This window comes from Terrapene carolina, unplaced genomic scaffold, assembly GCF_002925995.2.
Source record: "Terrapene carolina triunguis isolate 2854851 unplaced genomic scaffold, T_m_triunguis-2.0 Scaffold131, whole genome shotgun sequence".
Lineage (NCBI taxonomy): Eukaryota > Metazoa > Chordata > Testudines > Emydidae > Terrapene > Terrapene triunguis.
Genome location: NW_020664482.1, coordinates 27,404,011 through 27,425,644, shown reverse-complemented (window position 1 = coordinate 27,425,644; position 21,634 = coordinate 27,404,011). Strand labels below are relative to the sequence as shown.

At 37.4% G+C, this 21,634-nt stretch overlaps 1 protein-coding gene across 1 annotated transcript in view; it reads left to right on the top strand.

Annotated features, from left to right (window-relative positions):
* RPS6KA6 (ribosomal protein S6 kinase A6) overlaps positions 1–20,110 on the top strand; it is a 73,168-nt gene extending 53,058 nt beyond the window's left edge. Inside the window, exons 14-22 of the mRNA XM_024195127.3 lie at positions 947–1,071; positions 1,398–1,523; positions 2,305–2,394; positions 4,359–4,517; positions 7,107–7,268; positions 8,502–8,578; positions 11,621–11,738; positions 16,942–17,082; positions 19,188–20,110. Of these exons, the coding sequence (XP_024050895.1) occupies positions 947–1,071; positions 1,398–1,523; positions 2,305–2,394; positions 4,359–4,517; positions 7,107–7,268; positions 8,502–8,578; positions 11,621–11,738; positions 16,942–17,082; positions 19,188–19,313 (1,124 nt within the window). The 3' untranslated portion in view covers positions 19,314–20,110. The remainder of the gene's footprint in view (positions 1–946; positions 1,072–1,397; positions 1,524–2,304; positions 2,395–4,358; positions 4,518–7,106; positions 7,269–8,501; positions 8,579–11,620; positions 11,739–16,941; positions 17,083–19,187) is intronic.
* The last annotated feature ends 1,524 nt before the right edge of the window (positions 20,111–21,634 follow it).

Below are 21,634 nucleotides of genomic sequence, written 5' to 3'. Positions count from 1 at the left end.
ATCAATTTTAGGAGTGCTTCAAGTAAACTTGTGTAAATATCGTGAAGTCATCTTTTAAATACAAAATTACCACACAGTGAAATGGTTTTCTTCTAATGTTCAGTCACTCAATTAAGGCTTATAATCATTACTGTTCAACAATTAGTATGTTCATTTAAGGGTCCTGTTTATAAATCTCCCCTTGACGGTTTCACCTGGACTTTAAAACCAGATATCTGGTTTGTTGGCCACGTGACGTATTATCAGCAGTTTGTATTCCAACATAGCTCTTAAGTTTACATACATATGTTAAAATACCTCTTGGCCAAATTGTGCTTTATTTGTGTTTAGACAGAGTACAGTGAAGTAGAAGTTGTACACAGTGTACCTTGGGGAAGATCTTGGCTCTCAGACTTTTGAAACATATCGCTACATTCTTCAAGTATTGTCTCCATGGGTCCCTGTACTTCTGCCATGCCCACATCTATGGTTCTTCAGTTGAAACTTCTAGCTAGCAGTGCCCTCGTATGCACCCTTTTTGACTCCACATACTTGAGCTCGCAGCTATGAATGAAACCGTGGCACCAATCTTTAGTTCTTTTTTGTGAATAGTCACAGACAGAGTTGTTTTTTGGGGGGAATAGATGAAATTACATGTATTTTAGTTATTCAACATCTTGAAGTCTTGTAGTTTAAAAAAAAAGAAGCGGGCATGGGGGCAAGCATGTATTTTATTTAACATGTGATACTGTTAAAATAAGTAAAAGTGAGAATATACGTGAAAGGTGATATATTGGCACCTCGACTACATCTTGTAGTTCAGAACCAATTCTACTTTCTTGTATTTTCCACAAAATACTTTTGAGAACATACCTATGGTAAACACACAGAATAGCTTAGTTTGAATATACTGTAGTAACAGAATACTCTTCAGATTCTAATTAAACCATGTGTATTTAACAATTAGATTCTCCAGGAGTTCCACCTAGTGCTAACGCGCATCAGCTGTTCAAAGGATTTAGCTTTGTTGCAACTACTGCCATAGAAGATCATAAAATTTCGCCCCTCACCAATATATTGCCAATAGTACAGGTAACATTTTTTTTTTTATATAGATATTTCTTAACTGAAATGCCAAAAGCTGATGTGTGTATTGATAGTTAACCTCCATTCTCCTCTGTTGGAAAGACCCTTATATCAGCACAGCAGCACCAAAACCCTTATAATATACATAAATATTATGTGCAGCGATTTAAACTAATCCATTCTCAAAAATCAAGTTGAATGTCTTTTTAAATGTAAATTTCAAAAGGAAAAAACTGCAAAGTAAAGAAAAATGTGCTGCTTGAGAAAGTAAAAATCGTGTTTTGTTAAAGTACAGTTTATTGTTTTAAAATGCAGTTTATATTTGTTTAAAGCAACTTCATGGAAACAGTGCACAGTTCACTGATGTATATGAGCTGAAGGAGGATATTGGTGTTGGCTCCTACTCTGTTTGCAAGAGATGTGTGCACATAGCTACCAATATGGAGTTTGCCGTGAAGGTACTTGGTGTAAAGTCTCTTTTGGTATTTGAATAGTTACTCCACAGTCAAGTTATGTATCTTTTAAATGTATTAGTAAGTAAGGAGACCTTTTTTTTTATACACCTAATTTTTCAGTCAGTGTAATGTTGTATGTACTTTGAGAAGTGAAAAAGTAAATTTTTCCATTCAGCTACATTTTGTATTTGCTTTTACCATTATTTCTTGTTAGAGGAAAGGTTGCCATCAAACTTTGTTGGAAAAAGACTTATGGAGCAATATATCAATTATTTGAAACCTAATTCTGTTGGCTTTGAAATTACTTCAATTATCACGTTTCGTTAGACCGAATAGACATATTGTTAAATGTTCCCTTTTCCTTTTTTATTTGCCCTTACAATAAGAGTACAACAAAGGTGAGATCAGTGGGCTCTTTTGGTGGGGAAGTGGGCAGGAGGGAAGTAGAAATATTTAGGATAGTCTGATAAATTCACTAATATCTTCAGATTAGAGCAATTTTCAATATATGCTAGAACTTGTTTTGTAACTATTAACCTCAAGCTTTAAGTGAATAGGCTGGATAATGTGTCACTCATAACTACTAAGGATGAAGCATGAAAGTAAAGAGAGCAATAATGTGTGACTTTTATAGTCAAAACTGCTGTCTTGCTCAGTTTGAAAATTCTTGTTACTTGTAGCTTTTGTGGTCGCTTATCCAAAAATCCAGGATTTTCATCCAGTTTGCCTTTATGAGGAAATACTTCATTTAACATTGAGCCCTTTTCCACCATTTATTTCACAGATAATTGACAAAAGTAAGAGAGATCCCTCAGAAGAAATTGAGATTTTGATGCGCTATGGACAACACCCTAATATTATTACTTTAAAAGATGTATGTACTCTTTTTAAATTTTACAATTCTTACCACAAAGCAGTCAAACAGTAAATAAAATAATGGTTGGGTAGGGATCCCATGTTTTGTGTTTCCAGTAAAATATGCTGGAAACAATACTTAGTTTAAAAAAAAAGGTAAAATATTTTAAATATGGCATATACTGTTACTTATAAATTATATCTTAATTTTTTTGCAAAAGTGCCAGGTTTTGGGAGACTCAAAATGTGTTTGGCCTTTGCTAATTAATGTATTATTTAAATTCCTAAATGATTCTGGGCTTTAAAGGTGACCTGCAAAGAGAAGAAAATTCTACACTTGCTTGCTTTTATTTCCACATTCCCTCCCGTTTGAAATTTAGATCTTGTTTATCATGGTTCTACTGGAAGATTCTGTAGACAGCTAGAGAGCTAGTAGAATTATGATACCATAATTAATTAATGGAACTTGTGCATGCGAGAGGGGATGGAATTTTTAGGTTCTAATAATTTCTTGTTTTTTATTTAATGTTGATTTAACTCAAAATGCCTAACAGTTAAGATCTACTTGTGAAAGAGTCAACACTTATGCACTTTAAACTGATGGCTCAGTCCTTGTCTACACTACAGGGGAAATTGGATCTAAGCTACGCAATTTAAGTTACATGAATAGCGTAATGCAAATTGACGTGGCTTAGATCTATGCGATGTTGACGGGAGACGCTCTCCCGTTGACTCCCCCAATCTTGATCCAGTGGAGTACAGGAGTCGACGGGAGAGCAATCTGTGGTCGATTTAGCAGGTCTTCACTAGATCCGCTAAATCGACCGCCGATACATCGTTCACCACTTGTCGATCCCTTGGTAAGTATAGATAAGCCCTCTGTAGCTCTCTGGCATTCCAAAGAATTCTGTTAGCAGAAATTTTAAAAAGGACCAAAAAAATACTCCTGCTATCTCTAAGGTTAAAAAAAAAAAAAAAAAAACCAAACCAAGCAGAAACCAAGTTCATTGGGGCTTTCATCATTAGCTATAAAGAACCAAAATGCCACCCCTGCTGCCTCCCATTTCAGTGGGTGGCAAATTGATGGGCCGCTGGAGATTGGGACAGCTGCAGTTGAACAAGGGTGGAGAGCACATGGTAGAGGGATACAGGGGTGATTCTTCCCATTCAGAATCTCTAGCGGCCCGTTGGCTAACTGCAGCTATCATTATTCCATGTGTTTTGCCAGCACATGGGGAGCTTATTTAGCTTTTAAAATAATAACAAAGAATCCTACGTTATATAAATAAATGTAAAGATCCATGGCTGCCTGAACAGTTTTAATATATGCATCTGAGTCTGATATTGGAAGCTTGTCTTTGCCATCCTTATCTCAACTGAACACTTGATGTGTTGTTGATCTAACCTAGAAATAAACTACTTAGGTGGCGATATATGAAGTGCCATCACTCAAAATTGCATCTGGTAAAAATAGGGAGAAACAACATGCTTTTTCCTAGGGCAGCACAGGTGAAAGAATGAATCCCAGAATCATCATTTAATGACCCATTAACTCCACATTGCATAAGAATGGCCATACTGGGTCAAACCAAAGGTCCATCTAGCCCAGTATCCTGTCTTCCAACAGTGGCCAATGCCAGGTGCCCCAGAGGGAATGAATAGAACAGGTAATCATCAAGTTATCCATCCCCTGTTGCCCATTTCCAGCTTCTGTCAAATAGAGGCTAGGGACACCATCCCTGCCCATCCTGGCTAATAGCCATTGATGGACCTATCCTCCAGTGAGATGTAAGGTTTCTTTAATCCTTGTGCCATGAGGCATGAATTTTCAGTTGAAGAATTAAATTTTGCAATACCTGTCTGTATTCATATACACTTAGAAGATTGAGAGGACTTTTTTATTTACTCCTTAAAGTTCTTAGAATGTATATTTAATTGTGAATTATTCAAATGAGTGTGTGTGTGTTTTTTAAACTTCTGCAGGTGTATGATGATGGCAGATATATTTACCTGGTCACTGAATTGATGAAGGGAGGAGAGCTGCTTGATCGGATTCTCAGACAAAAGTATTTCTCAGAACGGGAGGCTAGTGCTGTATTGTATACTATAACTAAAACAGTTGACTACCTTCATTGTCAAGGAGTAAGTGATACATATTATATCATGATTGTATTTAATTACACAAAGTATAATCACATTTTCTTTTTCTTACAAATTTTTGTTGACTTGTTAGTATGTGAACACATAATGAAGAGAGTTGAGACTTTATTTGCGTACAACATAATTTAAACTTTATGCATAATTTATAAAAATGTCTTGATAGAAAATTAATTCAATTACATAATCTTTAATTAAGCTGCATCTCCATGGAGGGTGAGAAAGAGGAATACTTTTCTGTATTTCATATCAAGATTTCAGTTTTGACTCATGCAGTTAGACGAAAATATTTTTGCTCCTCTAATGGAAAACTAGAATGCAAAGTTTTTCTAATATGAAGTATTTAATTCCTGTAGAATAATTATGTAAAATAAACTAGTATTTAAATCACCAGAAACAAAGTTTTCTATAGAAATGTGCCACCCAGAGATCTGATTGTGTATGTGAACTTCAAGTATACAAATAGTTTACTCAGTTATTCTATTTAAAATTGATCTGAATTATTAGAACTATCCAGCTGGAAATACCAATTGGGTTATATCACTGCCATAATCTGATTTTTATTTATAATGACCAGATAATGCTTAATCCCCCTGAAGAGCTCAGCCAGATAACTACTTGTATATACTAATGAGATTTGTGCATCACACAGCAGGAAGTGGGCATTTTGTGGAAGTCTGATTTCATTTTGTTCTGAATTTCTGCTTTCATTATATACACATCTGTACAATCTGTATGTTTTAATTAATACACATTGCTGTTAATACAAAGCCACTATCAATTCAGAATAAAATGTAGTTGGATTTTAACTACAGTATTATATTTATTCACCTACAAGGCCCTAGCTTTTAGGTTGTAGTCTATTTTAAACCTATAATACTATTAATGCATTTATCTTTATATACATGTTGTTTTCAATAATGTATTCCAATTTTAATAGCTTTTAAAATGTTTTTAAAGCACATGCTTAGTACTAGAAATGTTTTTATGCCAGGAATATTTAGTGGTAAGAGTTCATCCATATACATATCTTATAAAAGTCATATTGCAAAGTTACTTTTAAGGGTCCAAAATCTAGTTAATATGAGTGCATCAACTTTTCACCTTTTGGAGATGTTTAGATCACAAATGAGGTTGGTTATCTTAGTCTTATTCGACATGTCCACATGGAAATGTGTTAAAATTCAGATAAATGAAGCCTTCTGGTAAAAGATATTTATTACAGATAATGATTGAGGTATATTACCAGAGTTGTGTGAGGCTGCTATCATAGTATCTCTCTTCCTCTCTTACTCAAGAATAGGCGTATTTGCTATAAAGTATCTGCTCACATGAGTAAAGACTATTTACATGAGTAAAGACTATTTACATCAGAAATTGTTGCAAGATTTGGGCCCCCTATATATGTGGGTTGCTATCACTAAAAATATCTAACACCCAAATAGTAAAACCACAATGAACACTAATATCCTCCTATCAAGTATTAGAATCATTAATGAATGTACAAACCCTCACATTTTCTTGAAATTATTAAATTGAACACAAGATGAATCATAAGATTATGGCAAGAGAGTTTGATTCCATATGTACAAACCTAGATTCAGTAATGAACACAGGCATCCCACTACTTAGAGTAGTTTTCACTACAGGCTGCACTTTTGATAAAATGAAAGCCCATTTAGGAGTTCTGTTTTTTGTAGTAATTAAATTTTTCCAAATCTTAAAGGGTAAAATTATATGCAAACAAATAACTATTAAATTATTGTATGAAACAATGCCATATCTAGTACAAAATCATATGTATGGGGCAATGAACGAAACAAGAGGAGGATCTTTTTATGTTGTGTGGAAATACTGGTAACTTTTTCATAATCCATTTAAATCCTAGGCTCTTTCTCTTCTTGTGTCAGGGAGGTTGTCACTTTATTGCAAACCTTCCTAGCATCATCAAACAGGGAATATATGTTATCCAGTACAGGAGATGTATCTTTTCAGCAATTAAAACAGTAATAATTTTATGCCTATAATTATCCACTGTTTGAGTCAAACAATTATTTCCCAGATTTAGCCCTGTTAACAAGGTCAGGAAAGAGAACTTTAGAGAAAAGTTGCATTTTCATTTGATCTTTCATAAGTTTTTAAGTATCTGACATCACATCAGTGCTAATGACCTTTCATAGATTAGAATGTAAACAGTATTTCAAATAGAAAAATTATATACTTTATCATAAATAATCATTTAACATTGTAGTAACAATCCTACTGTTCTGAGAAATTGATTAACCTTTGTAGCTTACGACATGGAGTAGGTTGTGGGGGTCTATTAAGGATAATTGCATCTTTACTATGATTCAGGAGCTTCTATGTAATGTTACTTTAAAAGATACAGAATTTCTGGAGTTACATCATGTACTTTAAGTAATTGTGTGGATCAATATTGTGCTACCTTCATAGAACAGTTACAGATAAGGAAATTACATATTTTTGCAGATGTGTCCTATAAACATTTGTTACTTTATGAGTTACAAATAGTTTTTAAGTATTATACTTTGAAGTCTCTTTATTTTTTTAAAGGTAGTGCATCGAGACCTTAAGCCAAGTAATATTTTATATATGGATGACTCAAACAATGCTGACTCTATCAGGATTTGTGATTTTGGATTTGCAAAACAACTTCGAGGGGAGAATGGACTTCTTTTAACTCCTTGCTACACTGCCAACTTTGTAGCACCAGAGGTATCTTCAGCAGTTTAATATATTGACTTTATATGTACCATTCTGACTCATGAAGAAACCATGTTCCATCATCATAACCTTTCTGAGAGGGACATATTTTTCTACTAAAAGGTGTGAACAACACGTTTAATTGTTCCAACCCTTGTTCTCCTTTCCCCTAAACTTCTCTATTAATGCCATTCACACACTGTAAATAAGTCTTCACGATGGCTTTTATTTAACACAAATAAGATGTTCTCTTCCTTTGGAATTTAAAAGCATGACTTCATGAGAAATTTGTCTCAAATTTATTTCCTAGCTTAATGGGCTAAAATTAACCAACTATACACTCTCCTTGCTGTGTAACCAATATTTAGATCCCTTTTTGTCCTACAAAATATTTATTCAATACTGTCTACATTGTGGGCTAGTTTGTGGACTCCTTCCCCAGTTTTACTCTTAGTATTAATAGCAATTTACCAAAACCGCTAGAAGTCATTGTTAGACTAAAATAGCTGTTACAGGTAAAAAGGGAAACATCCTGTCATGACAATGCTCTGGTTATGTTTCCAGAGTGCTGATCTTAAATGTTGCCATCCTAAGTCTCAAAAGGATTAGTTCCAAATAAATTCCAGAGACTCAAATTTAGGCTAGATATCTTTCTAATTACAACTTCAGCATTTTTATCTTCCCTTTAAATATTTGTCCAGGAATGCATTTAAAATACTCATGTCTTTTTTCCTTAGAGACAATGTTGCTTGTATTCTGCATCTTTAGATTGCATCAACTGTGCCATGTGCATCTAGTATCACAATGGGATCTTTAAAGAGAACACGTTCCTTTAGACAATGAGAAATGTCACAATAAAAGACACAAAGTATTTTCCTTTTATATCTGTCCCTAAAGTTCACTGGGATACAATACTGCAGACCTTAATCTGGAAATTGTTTCTGTGGAAGTTTTCTATGATTAAGGACAGTAGGATCAGGTTCTTGGGTTTACAGCACAATATTACTGTCAATGTGTTTGTGCTGATGATCTCTCAAGGAGTGGCTCAAACTTAATAAAATGGTGGTAGTGGCCCCCAGTAGGAAGACACAAGCATGTTTTCAAAATATTTATACTGTCTATCTATATTTAAGTATATTTGACATATTTCTGTTTGGTTTTAAGAAAGAATATTGGGATTGGCTTACCCTTACTGTAGTTTTTTACATGCAGCAAATAAAACTTTAACAGATCTTTGTTTTATAGGTTCTCATGAGACAGGGATATGATGCTGCTTGTGATATCTGGAGCTTGGGTGTTCTCCTTTACACAATGCTGGCAGGGTAAGATTTTTCTCAGCTTTCAGTTAGTTTCCTGGAATTATTAGTATGATGTATACACACAGACATTCTGATATGACAGTAGCCCTGAGATGGATTAGACATGATAATGAATGTAAAAGTTCTAGATTTTACTACTTGTTTGAATGAAAATCTTTTTTTTCCCCCCTACTTGCAATAAGCTTTGTACAGTATCAGGCATTGTGGCATGCTGAGCAGCAGTCTTAAAATATATGGATTGCAATAAAGTATATTTTAATAGAAGGCTTCCATAATTCACCAGTATTCTTCATGTGTTAACATTTAACATAAACTTATGGAAATATTCAAAATCTAGAATGAGTTGCTTTCAATGTAATTGTGCTCCTGTCTGGAAAAAATGTGCCTAAGATTACTATAACTAAAATATTAGAAACATTTTTTTCTCTATTTCGTGTTTGACAGCCCTACATATGTAGTCATTTTCACTGTTTGCTCTGAATAGCTAATTATCCTGGTCTGTATCTTTTGTATAGGAACAGGGGAAAGAACAGTGCTTAAAAATAAAAGAATACAAAACTACCAAATTTGGCAGGGAGATTTAGGGTCACATACACAACTGTTTTTCTGATCAGATTTCAAGTGGCCAACATCCCTTAAGGATTTTGATGTTGACACACAAATCATACATTACATGGGTATGGAACATTACATTAGATGGGTTTTGAAATCTCTAAATTACAGCATTATGGAAAAATGAATTGAGTTACTTTCTTTAGCAGCATCCAAATATAAAAGGATGCAATTTCTGTTGATGTTTTCATAGCAAATAATAAACTGAGGTTGAGATTTAAAGCGAGGCTTTTAGTAAAATGATAGTATCATATCCTTAATCTTTAGTGCTATCACCTATTCCTATTCCTTTTAGGCAGACAGTTGACTTAATTTTAGCAGCAAATTCCAATTTATAGATTCATATCTACCTGTTTGAATTAGTATATTATTACTTGTGAATTTCAAAATATAAATGTTTGTATTGTGGCCCTAATGACAATGATAGTGTGTATTTAATATTTTTAAAAAATTGCGAAGTCAGACTCCTATTTAGTCACATGTTCTACCCTAGCTTCAGCATCAGAAATTTTGCAGATCAAGTTTTCATACTGTATTCTGATAACTGCCTCGCAGCTAACAGGCCAGATGAGTTCTGTGTAAGGGTCTAGTGAACCTTCTATAGACAGCTGCTTAGTGTTAAGATTTCATTCCCCAGAATGCTAATTCAAATTCACTTGAATACAAAATCTGAATATATGATGGTGCTGGGTATTTTTGGGGTCTTCAGAGTAATATCTCTGAGCTGGAATATTAGTGACACAAACTTTTAGCAATAAACATGGAAAAGCTTTCATAGCTGTCATGACATTCCTGGACAAGAATCCAACCCATTTTACTGAAATTTGAGGTACATACTGCTTCTCAGGGTGGCTGTCCTATACCAGTGTGTTAAAGGGGCATTGTCTTAATTGTTGTTAGGCCAATTAAAGATGATTTTGCAAGAGTACAGTACTGAAAGTAATAATCCTCAGAGGAGATTCTCCTTATGGCAAGAAATGGTAAATTTTGCTACATGAGTTTCACAATCTTTTAGTAGTCTGCCCATTATAGCTTTAATGCACGATGGACACTCACTAGTAGTAGCAGCACATGAGTAAAAGGCTGTAGCTGCCATTTAATTCTCTAACCTGTACTTCTCATCCCACTAGAACACTTTCAAAAAGTATTTTCTGGACTAAAATGTCTCATTATTTGCAGTCAAAAGATTAATAGTTTTGGAACATCTGGAATGTAATTGATTTTTAAGATGTAGAGAAGTAACAAAAACACACAGGTTTCTGCTTTTCAAAGGGGCTTAATTTTATGCCTGAAAGAGGATTGTTTTAGAAGTGTAAACATTGTGGACTTTGTCATCCATGATAGCAGTTACATAACAAATTGTATAGGTTAATTCTTCAACTTTAAACAAAACTTATGAAATCATTAACTTTTAAAAGATATTAATATTCAGTATGCACCAGGTACTTGACCATTACTATGTGTATCTTAGAATGTTAGTGTTAATGTTCTATATCCTTATGCTCATAGGTTGGGAAAGGCAAGAGGCTTCAACCATGAAGTTCTCAAAAATGCAGCTCTTTCCGGGTAGCAAACAGTCATACATCTGGGATTAATAAATTATTGAAATCACAGTAAATTACAATTGAAGGGTAGTTGCAAATGTTTGCAAACAGTGTCATGTGCTAATCTAAATAGGCCTGATCTTGTCCAAGTTTTACTCGATGTTTGCTTCTAGACATGGAAGGAACATGACAACGTAACATTCTTAGGAACTATTCAGGTCTCTTGGATGTGGTTTATATTTATTAATTTTAACTCTTCTGAGTGCTCCACAGTTGGATTCATGGTTAGTAAGGGATCTGACTTTACAGACAGAGACTGTTTCTTAAAACTTTCTAAAAGGTTCTGAAAACAGCTTTTCTTTAATTTTCAGAAATGAGAGCCTCCCAAACTTGAGTCTTATAAACAGTCCCAGTCACATTTTTTTTTGTTTGTTTGTTTGTATTTTCTGTCCATGATAAAAGGTATAGACATGTTTATGGACTTCAGTCAGATTTATTGGTCACTTCATTGCCGTTCAGTTTAAAAAGTGTGATGACCTTACATGAGGATATTCCCGATCATTTCAATTTAATTGATGAACTCTGGAATGGTAAGAATGATAGCCTGCAAGTTGTTAACCTTTAGCTACTATGGATCTTTGGTCTGTACTTAGTTTGTTCCACTGGATAAGCCACTGCAATGAATAAAAAGAAAAGTTTTTAAAGATTAAATTTTCATGTATTTTAGTAAATATCTGAAATCACATAATATAGTTGTAACACCACAGTAACACTACCATAAGTATCTAGACAGAATGACACTGCTTTCTGAAGATTTGCTTATGTCATGTTTCTTTATAGATTTCATATACACGTAATCCTTTCTTTGCTTGTAATTTTTTTTAAATAGCTATACTCCTTTTGCCAATGGTCCCAATGATACTCCTGAGGAAATCCTGTTACGGATAGGCAGTGGAAAATTCTCTTTAAGTGGAGGCAACTGGGACACTGTTTCAGATGCAGCAAAGGTGTAAATATATTTTATCTTCTATAGTACCATCTAGGGTACAAGCAAATATATGTTAAACTTGATCGGATATCCGACTAGTGTAACTTAACTCTTAGCCATTATATCTTGGTATATTTTTGTCTGTGTATGCAATCTGTGGTATATTTTTTTGATGGTTTCTGATGCTAGGGCTATATCAAGAGCTACATTTTTAACAAGGGAAGAACGTTTTACAGTGCCTCACAAAGCCCACATGTAAAACTTTAAGTGCTCTGTACAAGAGGTTTGGGATCTGTACTACAACTTCTCTCTTGCTGGAAGACTTTTGGCAGTCTTTGAAGGACAAAGATGGTGATGTCATATTTCAGGGCTAAAACCTGAGTTTTATTTCCAGCAGAGCCAGCTGACGTGGGATGGATATTGTGTGAGACTACTTAAATCTGGTTCTTGTTGAGTCGTGGCTACCTGATTCTTGCTTGGCACTGTTAACATCATACTATCATGGACTCCAAATTCACAAAGTCAGAAGGATGAAAGCTTAATGTTTTATTGTATTAACGTGAACTACACAACCAAAATGAGAAATGTTAAGCCAAAATTGCTGCACTGAATGCTCTTGCTGACTAGGCTGATAAAGGCTGATTTCAGCAGAGAAATAAGTTTTTTTACTAACTTTTAAAGTTCACCCCACCCCTACAAAATGTTACCTTCTGGTTTACTGAAAGTGTTCCTGAATGTGAATATTAACTACTTATTACTACTAAGTTGTGTTCCATGGTATTTGTGATGGCACAGGACAATGCTTTCTGGGATACAACCAATAAGCTAGAAGCCAAGAGAAGTTTAAAGGAAAAAATGTTTTAAAGGGTTAGTTATAAATGTCTTTGAATTTCCTCATAACCTGTCTAATGAGGACATTCAGCACAAAAATCTGAGTGATTTTAAAATAGCTCCCTAAAATTAACCATCACCAAGCCTGTCAGTTGACTGACATGAGAACTGCAGTTCAGGTTTCAGTCTGACTTGCAAATGTGACTATTCAGATTCTTCTAAGGCTTATTTTTTCCAGTAAAAAGTTGGAAAGACTGCATCTGATAATACCCAATGGAAAAACCAGGAGGAAAATACTTCCAGAAAAATGAAAAACTTTGTTTCTTGTATGTCCATAAAGACATATCAAAAGTAGCACAGTTTTTATATGGCAATTCACATTTAAATCAAATGATGTGTTTATTTAGGATTTGCTAGACTTCAGAATTTTAACTAGAAAATTAAAATAGAAGCATAAAAAGTTGAAGAAAATTTGTAAATACTCCAAGTGGAAAATTTTAAAGTTCAGTGAAATATAATGACATGATAGTGGAGAAAAACTAGAAAAATCTACTCAGATTAATATTCTGGTATGCAACGCACCAAGAGCAAAGCAAAACACAAACAAGAATGATAAGGCTATGACTCAAACCAACAAAATAAGAAAAAAATAGTTGACTGCCATCTATTGATTCTGAGTATTTCAATATGTAAAGTTGCCTCTTACTTGCAATGCTTAGATGTCATCAAGTTTTTGGTTTGGGAGCAAACATTCCACTGCAATTTTTGCATCTCCTGTGATGAATGTTGTGCTAGTTGGTGAAAATCAACTGGAGGAACTAACCTATTTTTTCATGACCTAGCTATGTGAATTGCAAAAGTAATCACACAGTATCAATGGTAAAAATTAGGTTATATTTTAAATCTCTGAGTTTTAATAACCTAAAATGGTGCTAATATAATAATTATAAATTTTAACCTGACCAATTAGTAGGTTAATAGACTTTAAAGCTACAAAGGGACCAATATTGATCATCTAATCTTACCCCCTTAACACAGGCATTAGCATTTCACCCATAATTCCCACATCAAGCCCATAGTTTGTGACATATCTTTTAAAAAGATGTTAAATCTAGATTTAAAGACTGTTCATTAGTTATCCTCACTTAGTTTTAGCCTCATTGAAAATAAAATGTATTTCTAATCGGAGTTTGTCTAGCTTCAGCCTCCAGTCATATGGTACTAAGTCAAATGCATTACCCAAGTCTAAGTACACCTCTACCCTGATATAACGCGACCCGATATAACACGAATTCGGATATAACGCGGTAAAGCAGTGCTCCAGGGGATCAAAGCAAGTTCGATATAACGCAGTTTCACCTATAACGCGATAAGATTTTTTTGGGTTCCTGAGGACAGCGTTCTATTGGGGTGGAGGTGTATATTGTGTCAACATGGTTACCTTTCTCAACCCAACTTGTAATTTAACCAGAATGATATCCGATATGTTTGATGCTATTTTCCATAAAATATTGTTGACTGGCACTAATATACCATCATGTAATTCTTTAATGACTGCTTCCTGTATCAGCCATTCCTTGATTTCACCAGGATCACTGTTGGCCTATAGGTACCCAAGCCATTCAGTTTACCCTTTTAAAGTTTTGGCATTTTTCCAGCCATCTGGAACTTTCCTAGTAATTCAAGACTTGTTAAAAATCAACATCAGTGGTTAAGAGAGATCCTTGGCCAGTTTTTTAATACTCAGGTGCAAATTATATTTAAAAATATTCAACTATAGTAGCTGTTTAACATCCAACTTAGTTTCTGCTGGAAAAGGCAAAAAAATCATCACTGTGAGATGTGAATGTGTCACCCAGCTTCTTTCCAAAAACCACATAAATATTTACTGAACACTTAGAATCATAGAATATCAGGGTTGGAAGGGACCTCGGGAGGTCATCTAGTCCAACCCCCTGATCAAAGCAGGACCAATTCCCAACCAAATCATCCCAGCCAGGGCTTTGTCAAGCCAGGCCTTAAAAACCTCCAAGGAAGGAGATTCCACCACCTCCCTAGGTAACCCATTCCAGTGCTTCACCACCCTCCTAGTGAAATAGTGTTTCCTAATATCCAACCTAGACCTCCCCCACTGCAACTTGAGACCATTGCTCCTTGTTCTGTCATCTACCACCACTGAGAACAGCCGAGCTCCATCCTCTTTGGAACCCCCCTTCAGGTAGTTGAAAGCAGCTATCAAATCCCCCCCTCATTCTTCTCTTCTGGAGACTAAACAATCCCAGTCGAATAAACCAATGTCGAATAAAGGGGAACGATGACGTTCCTCGATCTGCTGGCAATGCCCCTACTTATACAGCCCAAAATGCCGTTAGCCTTCTTGGCAACAAGAGCACACTGTTGACTCATATCCAGCTTCTCGTCCACTGTGACCCCTAGGTCCTTTTCTGCAGAACTGCTACCTAGCCATTCAGTCCCTAGTCTGTAGCAGTGCATAGGATTCTTCCGTCCTAAGTGCAGGACTCTGCACTTGTCCTTGTTGAACCTCATCAGGTTTTTTTTTTGGCCCAATCCTCTAATTTGTCTAGGTCCCTCTGTATCCGATCCCTACCCTCCAGTGTATCTGCCACGCCTCCCAGTTTAGTGTCATTTGCAAACTTGCTGAGAGTGCAGTCCACGCCATCCTCCAGATCATTAATAAAGATATTAAACAAAACCGGCCTCAGGACCGACCCCTGGGGCACTCCGCTTGAAACCGGCTGCCAACTAGACATGGAGCCATTGATCACTACCCGTTGAGCCCGACGATCTAGCCAGCTTTCTATCCACCTTACAGTCCATTCATCCAGCCCATACTTCTTTAACTTGGCGGCAAGAATATTGTGGGAGACCATATCAAAGCTTTGCTAAAGTCAGGGAATAACACATCCACTGCTTTCCCCTCATCCACAGAGCCAGTTATCTCATCATAGAAGGCAGTTAGGTTAGTCAGGCATGACTTCCCCTTGGTGAATCCATGCTGACTATTCCTGATCACTTTCCTCGCCTCTAAGTGTTTCATAATTGATTCCTTGAGGACCTGCTCCATGATTTTTCCAGGGACTGAGGTGAGGCTGACTGGCCTGTAGTTCCCCGGATCCTCCTCCTTCCCTTTTTTAAAGATGGGCACTACATTAGCCTTTTTCCAGTCATCCGGGACCTCCCCCGATCACCATGAGTTTTCAAAAATGATGGCGAATGGCTCCGCAATCACATCCGCCAACTCCTTTAGCACCCTCGGATGCAGCGCATCCGGCCCCATGGATTTGTGCTCATCCACTTTTTCTAAATAGTCCCGAACCACTTCTTTCTCCACGGAGGGCTGGTCACCTCCTCCCCATACTGTGCTGCCCAGTTCAGCAGTCTGGGAGCTGACCTTGTTTGTGAAGACAGAGGCAAAAAAATCATTGAGTACATTAGCTTTTTCCACATCCTCGGTCACTAGGTTGCCTCCCTCATTCAGTAAGGGGCCCACACTTTCCTTGACTTTCTTCTTGTTGCTAACATACCTGAAGAAACTTCTGTCTCTTTGTTTCATTAGTGACAATTTCCCCATCTCTGTTAGTAATGGACCTATACTATTACTAGGATTTATTTTGTTCTTGATATATTTTTTTAAATGCCTCATATTGTCCTTACTCCAATTGCTCAGTAATCATTCTTTGTTCTTGCTTTTGTTGATAGCCTTCCTTCCACCTATTAATGTCTTAATTAATCTGTTCTCTCTCCCACCTTCTTTTGACCAACCTTGCAATTGCATATTAACTTAAAATAGCACTTTCCTAATACTCCAATAGGGCAAAACCAAATGTACACTTCTGGTCAGTTTCACCTTTCAAGTTTGTACCTTTAAAGTGGAAAAACTTCAGAGGCATATCACTATATTTGAGTTTTAGATTTTGCAGCTGGTAGTCCAGACATAAATTATATAGCGGGAGTGAGGAGGAGCATCTGCCACTAGAAAAAATGGATCCAAGGCAAATGGATTGCTTATTTGTTCTGGGTTAGTGCTAACTATTTTTGCCCTTGTTCTGAAAGATGACTGGATTCATAAGCAAACCGAAATATGAAAAATCATGAACATTCTAATAAGGCTCTATTTAGAATGAATGCTCATTCTCTTAACAGACTTCATTGTACCTATGTAGTGTCACACATTGTATTCAGACATTTGAAGTGTCAAGATACAGAATGCCCCACTTCAGCTATTGATTTCCTTGTTTGGTATGGCTTGTTAGATCCTTCCAGATGAATTAAATGGCTTTTTTCATGTTGTTAGTAATTAACACTAACTTTCTGGCACTTTATATTTGGATCTAACAACTGTATATGTGTTTTTTATCATTTCAATCTAGGACTTGCTATCCCATATGCTTCATGTAGATCCACATCAGCGATACACGGCAGAGCAAGTATTAAAACACTCGTGGATAGCCTGCAGGGACCAGTTGCCTCATTATCAGCTAAACAGGCAAGATGCGCCACATCTAGTTAAGGTAAAACAAAAAGTCCTCCATCTCAATATGTGTGAGCTTCTCACTTTCGAGAGAAAAGCAGTCTTTTTTCTGACTCTGCTAATTATCATCTGCCTAAATTCCAGTTGCAGTTTCAGCGGGATATAGGATGGCTTTTCACTTCCTGTCCTAAACTGCAGATGTGGCTTTTGGGATTTTTCAATATATTTTTTTATTACAGAGGATGTTAGCATGGAAATAAGGACCTTGTTGAAAAGGGGTTAATCTACTTTTTACTGTATGTGCTTCACTTGAAGTTGTCCTTTCCATAGTTGCTCTGTTGCCTGAGGGCGTGGTACTTGTTCCCTCCTTCCCCAGTAATGCCAGTGGAGGAGAGCCCTATGGAGGGGGTTAGCAGAGGAAATAAGGAGGACGACAGTTGTTCCCAGGCTTGCTCCCCTGCCCAGATAAGCCCCTCTGCCCTATTTCTGTGGGATCAGGACTTTGTAGATCACGAGGGAGTATGTGGAGTGAGAAGGGGAGTATCTACTCTGTTTGAAATTCCCCTTTAGATCCTTTTTTGTAGCATCCTTCACTATATGCCCTTACCTTGGTTCACGACTGTTGGTTCCTTTTGGCTCCTCAGTTGGATTCCAGAATATCCATCGCCACCAAAAACTCCAGTAGTACTAAACAGGGAAGACTGGCCATTTAGCAACTTGTGTTGCTATGAACACTTCACCCAGTCATCCATTCTATACTGGCTCCTCATTGAATGCAGAGTTCAAAGTCTCTGTCCTTGTATTCAAAGCCTTCTTGGGGATTGGCCCTAGTTACTTGAGAATTACCTCTGCATCCATTTTCTGCAACTGACCTCCCACTGTGTAGAACAATGAAACTGTTGAAGGTAGTTCATGAGTGCAAAAGATAGAGATTTCTCAGGAGCTGGTCCTAGACTATGGAACCAGCCACTTTCAGAGCTAAATGCTGAACACCTTTCTTAGAATTAGCATTCTCTCTGTCATCACAATGCACACACTCACTCATAAACATTCAAACGAAATATTGACGAACTAATCAAGTTTTTTGTCGTAGAGGCTGAGAGAAGAGATTGTTGCTGTTCTTTCTATTTTTTTAAATACTAGAGTAATAGGGGCAATACGCGTACCCAGATGGAGAATTTTCTGGAGGCTTTGGCTGATCTCTAAAGCGATGTCTGTACATCAAGCTGGAATTTACACTTCCAGCTTGAGGAAACTTACCTGCACTAGCTCTGATCAAGCTAGCTTGCTAAAAATAGTGTAGCTGCGGCAGCATGAACACCAAGAAGATCTAGCTACCCTGAATATGTAGCTAGCATCTCAGACAGGATCATCTCAGGCTGGCTAGCCCCTCCTGGTGCTCGCAGGGCTCTCCTGGGAACCACAGCGGCAAAAGGAACAGAATATGCAGCTCCTCTGGCATGGCTGTACTGCCCCCAGCCCTGTCCTCCGGTGGGGCTGTTGTACAAATCCTGGACAGGACTCAGGAGAGCCAGCTGCGTGCAAGGGCTGGGGGCAGTACAGCCACGCCAGAGGAGCTGCTGGCGTCGGGCCGCCCAGCAGCCCCACGTTCTACTCCTTTTGCTGCAGCTGTTCTAGAGAGCCCTGCAGTTCAGAAGTCTCCAGCGCAGCAGGAGAAGGACAGAAGGCCCCCAAGTAATGTGGGATGGATCATGGGGAGGGGATGGGGAGAGCGCGTGAGCCCTGGGCTGGGGGTAGGGAGGGGAGGGGTCACGTGGGGAGGTCAGGTGCCCCCCTTTCCCCCCCTTTGTGTCCCTCCCATGAGTGCAGGGTACTGGTAAGAAATGAATTCTACTTGCACCACTGGCCTCATGAACATAGAGGAAATTTAATGGAAAGTGAAATAAATGTTACTGGGAAGAGGGAACAGACCTAAGGTCTATGAAGAACCCATGCTGAGAAGCCTTGAGGACCCAGGCATAAATATTAATTATCCCTGTATCAACACAAGGTTTTACAGAAGTAATTCTGCCCTAACAAGTTCTCTGTGGCTTTTCCAGGATTCATAAAGAATTAATATTTAACATTCAGTGTTTTCATTCCCAGATAACTTTTACAATCTTTGTGGATTTCATTGTTCTCTAGGGGGCCATGGCTGCCACATATTCTGCACTGAATCACAAGACATTTCAGCCAGTCTTAGAGCCTGTCGCAGCTTCAAGTTTAGCTCAACGACGGAGCATGAAAAAGCTAACTTCAACAGACTTATAGATCCACTGGGGCACCTGAGCCAAACTGGAGCAAAGGAAAATCCAATAAGTGGCTCTATATTTGCCTGACCTGTGATCGAAAGACATATATGGTTTCCTGCTACACTACTTGAATTCTGTAAAAGTCCTTTTTTAAAAGAAAAAAATCCACAGGTTCAGGGGGATTCACACTGTGTTGTTTTACAGGCGATGTTCATGTTTATTTAACTTAAACAAGAGGGTACATCACAAAGATCATAAGGTATTTCCGTACACTGTCCTTTCAGAGGTTTGTTGCAAATATTCTTTACATACTGTATAGTTTTGCTGGGTTCATGAAGAAGTGGTTTAGGGGACCATTACCAATAACCAAGTTGTACGTAAAAAGTATCACAGTGTCAGTCTTTTTACCATCAAACCCACTTGTAAAAAATGCGCAAGTTCTTACTTAAATTACTTTGTAATTGGGCACTTACCAATGGACTCCATTCATTTAACTCATTGATGCTAGAAGACAAGACTGACCACCTTATTGTGCCAGTGCAAAATGCATTAGTGCTAATATGGGAGTTCTACACTTGCCTGGTGCCAAGAATTAAAAAGGTTTGTGTACAAATATTAAAAAATGGTGTGCATCTGAGACATTGCACTTCATCCATAAAATTAAAATGATCACTTGTGAACCAAACAACTGGATAACAAGTGACCTTGTTTAGGGAATGGGTGTCTAATGTCAGTGTGTATTTCTGTCTATAGCAGTGGTGGACCCACGCCGCTTCCTGCAGCTCCCATTGGCTGGAAACGGTGAACCACGGCCACTGGGAGCTGTGAGCGGCCGCGCCTGCAGACAGTCAATGTAAACCAACTGTTTCGCAGCCCACCAGCGGATTACCCTGACAGGCCGCATGTGGGCCGCAGATTGCCCACCACTGGTCAATAGTCATAAGCTTGGGGAAACGCCCCCTGTTTTCAACATAAAAGATCTTACGGTGTTCTGTACTGAGCTATGAAAATGATTATATTATAAGTCTTCAAGAGTGAGAGCCTGGATTGGTACTACTTTAGATAGGACATGTGATAGTAGTCCAAGTAGTCCATATGCTTTTAGTTATCTTTATCCTTCTGTAACTTGTCTGAATTATGCCTTCCTATTCCATGAGGAACATAGGGACTTCACCACTGCCTTCCATCTTTTGACAGTCTCTTGCTGCAGTCTTAGCTCTTCCCGTATCATTTCGATAACTTTCTATTGTGTGTTTCCATGTTATGCTTGGTATAGCTTGTTGCCTCTTGCCCTCGGGGTTCCAGTCCAACTCCTGTCTTATGTTACTTGGGTCTTTCCTCCATGTATGTTCTAGTCATCTTCATTTTCGTTCCATAATTTCCTGACCTATCAGTATATTTCGTCGTCCTCCAGAGTTCGATTTCCCCCCTCCTTCCCCCCCCGGCCATCTGATATTAAGGAGTTGTTTCAGGCAGTTGTTTATGAAAACTTGGAGGTTAGATAGTAAGGTCTTAAGTGTCCAAGTTTCAGTGCCATCTGTTAAGAATGACTTCACAATGTTGTTAAATATTCGAAATTTCATTTGAAGGGCAAGATTTCTGTTTCTTCAGATCAGCTTTAGAGTTATGAAGGCATGTCTGGTTTTTGCTATTTTGACTTTAATGTCTGTCCTACCTGTTGTACTTGATATGTGAAATATTGAACCTATTCTATGTCAGGCCCAGAAAGTGTTGCTGTTTCTTGTTATGTGTTGATTTTCAACCCTACTAATAGTGCATATGCCCAAAGATAATTTGTTTCAGCTTGCATGCCTCTCTGAGCATAGGATAGCAAGTTGATGTCATCTGCAAAGTCTAGATCTTCTAACTTTTGTGTGAAACTCCATTGTATGCTACTTGATTGTTCTGTGGTCTTTCTCATTACCCAATGTGCTACCAGTAAAAAGATCATGGGTGACCTAAGACATCCTTGTCTGCTTCTGGTAGTAAACTCAAATGGCTTAGCTCACTGTTATGTATTACTGGCAGGTCATATTTTCACAGAAACTCTGTGTGATCACAGATTTCTGAGGGATTCCATAGTGGCATAGCAACTTCCATAAAGCTGTTTTATCCACTGTATCAAAGGCTGTCCATCAGTACCTGGCTATCCCTCTGTACGTGGACTATATTGCGGTTCCTTTAGCAATCTTTTCTGTTGAAGAGCAGTATATTCAATGTTAGCTTATCCTGGATTGTTAGGTAAACTGATATTTCATTGTAGCATATTTGGCACATAGTTTATTAGTTTTATTTATTTAAATGTATGTAATTGCTCCTATGTCCCTTGGCACATGTACA